The sequence below is a fragment of the Eschscholzia californica genome, unplaced genomic scaffold (assembly GCF_041429995.1).
Source record: "Eschscholzia californica isolate CP2 unplaced genomic scaffold, dmEscCali1.0.p SCAF_3, whole genome shotgun sequence".
NCBI classification, from domain to species: domain Eukaryota; kingdom Viridiplantae; phylum Streptophyta; class Magnoliopsida; order Ranunculales; family Papaveraceae; genus Eschscholzia; species Eschscholzia californica.
The window spans coordinates 11,281,920-11,288,601 of NW_028238420.1; the positions used below are offsets into that span (position 1 = coordinate 11,281,920).

At 34.3% G+C, this 6,682-nt stretch overlaps 1 protein-coding gene across 1 annotated transcript; it reads left to right on the plus strand.

Annotated features, from left to right (window-relative positions):
- The first annotated feature begins 1,314 nt into the window (after window positions 1-1,314).
- Window positions 1,315-6,470, plus strand: LOC147548383 (alpha-galactosidase 1-like). Its single transcript, XM_086666993.1, has 15 exons — window positions 1,315-1,579; window positions 2,753-2,811; window positions 2,979-3,035; window positions 3,168-3,202; window positions 3,334-3,437; window positions 3,632-3,707; window positions 3,844-3,902; window positions 4,002-4,067; window positions 4,431-4,514; window positions 4,602-4,666; window positions 4,778-4,860; window positions 5,362-5,452; window positions 5,602-5,651; window positions 5,894-6,034; window positions 6,127-6,470. Exons 1-15 carry the CDS (start codon window positions 1,425-1,427, stop codon window positions 6,217-6,219), a joined length of 1,218 nt encoding a protein of 405 aa, XP_086523119.1. The 5' UTR covers window positions 1,315-1,424; the 3' UTR covers window positions 6,220-6,470.
- Window positions 6,471-6,682: the final 212 nt, after the last annotated feature.

Consider the following 6,682-nt stretch of genomic DNA (forward strand, 5'->3'; position numbering starts at 1 on the left):
ACTATGAGAAAGTTGATTACGTGCTAGTAATGCATTTCAATTTTAATGTAATCATCTAAAATAAAAAATTCTACCAAATTCTAAGGGATAGGTTAATATTTTCATCCTATACAAAATTTAAATTCATGAATCCGGTAGGTTTAAAAATCCGTAAATTTAAAGTTGTCAAACAGACCAAGAAATCAAAACTCCTATAAAGTCATATTTTTATCCTACTTTTAATTCCTTCGTACAATACATTGTTAACATACTTTATATGAAACCTTGCTAAAAAAAAGGTTAATTTGCGAAAGGGACGTAGATAAGTACCGGGTTTTGCGAAAGAGACATGACTATTTGTTATTTTGCGAAGGGGTCGTGGACTAAGAGATTGCGCCGACAAGAGAAGAGCTTAGGGTTTTTTTGTCAGTTTTTTGGTCTTTTTTTTTTATTCTTTTTTTTTACGAATCCTCATCACACTTCTTAAATTCCTTTTACTTTCTAACTCTTTAAATTTAGTAGACATAATAAAGTTTAGATTTATATTCATGTGCTTTTAGATTTTTTTTCTCTCTTGTGTTATGCCGGAGTTGAAATTTTGCTTCCTTTTTTATATTTCACATAAATATAATTTGATTATCTCATTTATTCATCATGTATTAGATTATGAAATTTATTATTTAAATGTGTAATGCTAGAAAATCTAGAAAAATTATGTTTTTCAAGGTGGATGCGCATAAATTTCTTAAATGTAACAATATATTTTTTAAGTAATGGAATTAGATTAACGGTGTTAGAACTTAACTGGTCAACACTAGTCCACAACCCTTTTGCAAAAAAATAAAAGGTCATGCCCCTTTCGCAAAATCCGGTACTTATGTATGATCCTTTCGCAAAATAACCCAAAAAAAAGGTTAAACTCAAATTTGTGAAAAATAGGGTGCCTAAACACAAAGAGAAAGAAAGTAGATAAGATATTAACTAGTGAGATTGATTAAGTAATGGAAATTAATGGGCATTATAAAAAAAGAGAATCCTGACAAGTGGGTTATCTAATTTTCGGTTTGACTAATTTTAGAGTTGAAGAGTTGACTACACCTCCACACAAAAGTACAAAACTTATCAAAAAGGTAAGAGAAAGAAAAAGTAAAAGGGGATAATACAAAATAGTAGTAGTAATTAAAATATTATAGAAGTCATTAATGTCCATATTGGAAGAAGGAGCGGACGCACGTAACTCTAAGCAATTGCGGGAGCATAATGCGGCATTATCCCGAGTACCAACCCCCACTTGCTTCCTTATTTACCTCCAACTTAGCTCCTACTGAATTTTTTGCATACTTAAAAGGACTATTTCATTTATATATATATATGCATAGAGAGATTGGTTTTCATAAGTTAGAGCACTTCTCATCTTGTGAAAGCTGTGGTCGAGATAGTTGAAGATGAGATATGATTTCGAGCGTCGTCTACTTTCAGTCTCTAGTTATCCTCTTATGTTACTACTGTTATTCTCTTCATCACTATATGTGATTTTCTTATCAAGTAGCTCTTCAGCCATTCCTAGTGACGATGGACTTGCAACGACGCCTCCAATGGGGTACTTTTCTCTCTCTCTCTCTCCCCACCTTCGATCAAGTTAGCCATTAGCATAACTCACTTGGTTTTGAACATGCTATAGATATATTGATGACTACACCTCTCAAGCAATTATGATGGTAAAGTGGTTTTTGATAGTGTAATAAGGGACAAAATGTACATGTTATATTTTTACGGAAAATGATAGTGACTTAGAATTTGGTACTTAGGAGATGACATGTTTCCTCATTTGGAAAAGAAAGCGGTCCCCACCGTAGTCAAAACTTCGAAAAAATCTTGTCTTTTAGTGAATTCCACGTCATTATGTCATCCTGTAAGTAACTCTAGCATCTCCCACTTTGTCCTCTAGTCCAAATGGACAAGACAGTTCAAGTGGAAGTTTGCCCAAGACGGGCTGCCTAGCTTTACTCTTTTTTTTTTTTTTTTTTTACTATCTATGATTTAATGTGTTAAGATAGACCTCTTGTTATTGATAGGAAAAATGATAGAAAGAGGATGAAGCCATGAAGGTGTAGGATTGTTACTCCGAGTTATGGGAGGAGTAGACACTAGTAGGTGGATTCAGAAATTTCAAGCCAATAATTGGTACCAACAAAGTTGATTACATATTTGGGGATGTGGGAAGGTGTGGTATGTAAATTCAATGATCATTGTTAGATTTGTAGTCATCCAACTCAAAACCATTAAACAATGAAAACCTAGACATTATATCTCTACTTACTAGATCACCCTTCTCCTATGTGGGACCTTTCTCAAAATCTAATCGAATTCACTTAGTAAGTGAATGGAATAATTTAAACAAGATAAATAATTTAAAGTGAATAGAATTTACTACGAGTGTTATTTTAGTCGTAGCATGGTTAGAGCTTGTCAACAATTGTTTTCTTTCTCATTGTCTAAACCAAACTCACATGGATCTGAATACTCTCACTTGTCAAACTCAAAATCAACAATTCACACAAGTCAGACATCACGAGTTAGATAAAAAGAAACTTTTTGACATTTGACTCGAGTCATTTCGGACTCGATTTAAATTTCCAATCCGACTTAGCACCAAAACATCAAACACTACTTCAGCCCTTTGTAGGATAATATTGGTTAAATATGATTGCTCAAACTGAAACAAAACCATAATTCTTGATGTTAATTTACTTTTCTTTTGTGGGCCGTGCAGGTGGAGCAGTTGGAATCGTTTTCACTGTAACATTGACGAGAATGTCATCAAACAAACAGGTGAGTATACTTGAGTTGTCGTCGTTCAAAGCAAGAACAAAAACAAAAATCAGAAAAGAGTTTCATGGAAAAGGTCTTTCTAGTTAACTTACATAAGTTGGAGTCTGTTATTTGTTAATGTATTTCTTATGCTCACTAACATTTGCTTATTATGGTTGAATCAACAGCTGATGCCTTAGTGTCAACTGGATTGGCCAAGCTAGGTTACCAATATGTTAACATAGGTATGCGGCCACAGACGGATAATTCATCATTTTCTCATGTATCAAACTAATTAAGCATCTTAAATTTATACGAGTACTCCCCGATGGGAAGTTTCTATTCTTACTAGATTGCTAACCCAAACTTATAAACAGATGATTGTTGGGCTGAAGCCAATCGTGACTCGAAGGTTGTTTTGTTTCTTTATCTCTTCTTCTTTAATCTATACATACGAATAAATATTCTGTATCATAACGTGAATTTCAACGTTAGTACGGCAATGGACATAGATTAATCCGGCGAAAACAATGTATATTTCAGGGTAACCTGGTTGGAAAACACTCAACTTTTCCATCTGGAATCAAAAATCTTGCTGATTATGTCCACAGCAAGGGTCTTAAGCTTGGTATTTATGCAGATTGTGGGTATACTGTTGTCTAATCATTATCTATGCAACTTCTCTGTTTTTTAGAATTGCCAAGAAAATCTAAAATGAGGGGGAAAAAAAAATACTTGATCCCTGGAGAAGATTTAACTAAATATCTCTTGACTCTTGTCAAATTCTTTTTCACTCCTGCGCGCGTTGAATTTGACTTTGATTTGCCGATGTTGCTTGCAGCGTTAGGACATGTAGTGGAACGGTACCGGGTTCCCTTGGTGTTGAAGAGAAAGATGCTAATACTTTTGCTTCATGGGTATGGATACTAGTTTGATTGCTTCGTTAATATATATATATATATGTGTGTGTGTGTGTATGTATATACATATTTCATTTGATTAGATGTAGTCTCCTCCATAAATCTTATTGTTTCTCAAACACCTCTATTACAGGGCATTGATTACTTGAAATACGATAATTGTTACAACAAGGATATAAAACCAACAATAAGGTAGTTTTTTAAAATAAGTTATGCTTTCTCTTGTTTATTATCATTACCTAGATGGTTCGTCAATATGTTAACGTCTTGTGTTTTCTCTAATCTGCACAGATACCCCATTATGACTGAAGCTCTAAAGAAGACAGGGAGACCCATCTTTTTCTCTATCTGTGAATGGTACATTTAGATAATTTCTTTTAATGAAAAAAGATGACTGAAATAATCACAAACAACTATATATGTAAGCTTAAAATCCTAGTGTTCGGTATCTATAGTGATGATCCAAGGGTTAATTTTTACGAAGGAAATTAACATCGACACTTAACAGTAGCTTGGTTAGTATCTTCGATTGGAATAAGTAGTTTTTTTTCTAAAGTGACAATTATGCGGGCACGATCTATATCCACACACACGCACTGCACACACACACACACACACACACACACACACGCAGGAGCGCACACACACAAACACACACCCACACACATATGTGTATGTATACATATGTAGTTCAATAATTTTAGTTTTTCTGTTAACTAGGGGAGATATGCACCCAGCTTTATGGGGAGCTAATGTTGGACATAGTTGGAGAACAACAGATGACATTTCAGATAAATGGGAAAGGTACGTAACATTTAATTAGTTGTTTATGACTTCGATTCTCAATTCCGTAATTAATTGATTAATCAAATGATATATATCGATGAATAGAATGCTTTACGTAGCAGACATGAACGAAGTGTGGGCTGATTATGCCAAGCCTGGTGGTTGGAACGGTTAGTTTCTTCGTGTTACTTCTTGTTTCCTTCACTTCCTTAGTAATATTATGAAATTTCTTTTTCAGTTTTATTAGGTTGGAAATTTAATTTGTCTATATTGGTGAACAGATCCGGATATGCTTGAAGTAGGAAACGGTGGGATGAAGTTCAACGAATATGTCGTGCACTTCAGCATTTGGGCCATTTCTAAGGTACATATTCATTTATGTTTTCTTCTGGTGCAGTCATAAATAGTCGAGATCAGCCGATCAACCAGAGTATCTTGAGGATCGGATAGGGAACGAGGTAGCCTAAGAAGTTATGTTTGAAACTTGAAATGTTAGAATTTCATTTAAATGATAAGATTAGATGTGTGGCCTCTTTCACTCTTTGCAAATAAATATCTATATATATATATATATATATATATATATATATATATATATATATGTGTGTTATTTAGTATAGAATAGTAATACTTTACAGGCGTTTATATATATACATAGTGAAAACTGGTTGAAACTGTGCCGAGTTAATAAGTGGGAATCAAGGATTGACCGTTCACCGATCCTCACTCCGAACTACTTAGACAGTTTGCCAAAGCCCTGGGGTGTCTGCAAGACTCTGCATGCATCTAACTATTACGTAATTTTCGAGTAGGAACTACTTAGACAGTTTTTTTTCATTACTTGTACTTGTATTTATGGATGAAGGCACCTCTTATCCTTGGATGTGATATTCGAACTATTACAAATGAGACCATGACGATAATCAGCAATCAAGAGGTCATTGCTGTTAACCAAGGTAAGTAAAAGCATTTTTATAGCTTTTTCGATGTTGAAAGTATAGATATTACCAATAAAGCTAATTATTTTACTTGAAGCGCCACATTTATTCGTATGACTATATGGGTTTCTTAAAAGATGTTTGTTTTGTGTGCACTATTAACATAGATCCTCTCGGGAAACAAGCGAAGAAGGTTAGGATGGAGGGAAGCCGAGAGGTAAATCACTCATAATCTTTACCAAAAGCACACACATATACTTTACACATTACACCCTAACAAAAAAGCGTTCCTTTGGACGATGTCAAGTGGAAACCTCCCGATAAAATATCCAAAATTCTCATTTAACATTAAGGGATCATATATCTTTGACCCCAATGATCATCTTTATAGATTATATTTACGTAGTCAAGATTCTTTTGAACTGCAAATGTATATATCTCATCTATAGTCTTCTGCAGATATGGGCTGGGCCACTGTCGGGCAATAGGACTGTGATTCTTTTGGTAAACAGAAGTCCATGGATTGCAAACATGACTGCTCATTGGGATGACATTGGAATTCCCTTTGGCACTTTGGTTCAAGCTAGAGATCTTTGGAAGGTGAGTCTAACTAACTATGTTTTCTTCTTTTTCCGTATTTCTTGAATTTATTTTTCTCCATTCAATCTTGCATTCTTTTTATTATGCACCAGGGTGAAACACTAAAGATGCAGCCCAAGGATACACTGACAGTGACTGTGGGCATCCGTTCTTGCCGGATGTTCGTATTGACTCCTGTTTCTTAATACGTCTACCACAATCATGTCATACAGTGTAATATTGATATGTACCCAATTGGTGTGTATACACCCAACGCCCAAGCCATCGTGTGATGAATTTGAAAGGAGATTCTAGGTTTTAATTTGTTTTAAGTTCGTTTTTGTCTTAGAAGAGTATAATTCTTATGAAATGCGAGGCTTGTAGTTCACCTCTTTCGCAAAACGATTTATGTTTTTATATCAATAATGATTAATATTACAAAGGTTTTTCTTACTAATTATTAGGGAGGAGTCAATCCCAATAAAAGAAAAAGCTTGCACTGAAATACTTGTGTTCTTGTGTTCCTATCATTAGTTAATCTTGAAAGTTAGACTGTTGTTCCTAACAATTTATTGATTTGGTTCTTGTAATATTTATTTATTGTCATTTCAACACCTTAGCCACACCCACATCTCCAAACACTTGAAACCCTAGTTCTCATACTCTCTT

Excerpts from the sequence above, each read along its gene's own strand:
- LOC147548383 (XM_086666993.1), top strand. The coding sequence starts at position 1,425 with ATGAGATATGATTTCGAGCGTCGTCTACTTTCAGTCTCTAGTTATCCT. Across the intron at positions 4,861-5,361 it reads GCATTTGGGCCATTTCTAAG|GCACCTCTTATCCTTGGATG; the intron begins GTACATATTCAT and ends TTATGGATGAAG. Across the intron at positions 5,453-5,601 it reads GGTCATTGCTGTTAACCAAG|ATCCTCTCGGGAAACAAGCG; the intron begins GTAAGTAAAAGC and ends CTATTAACATAG.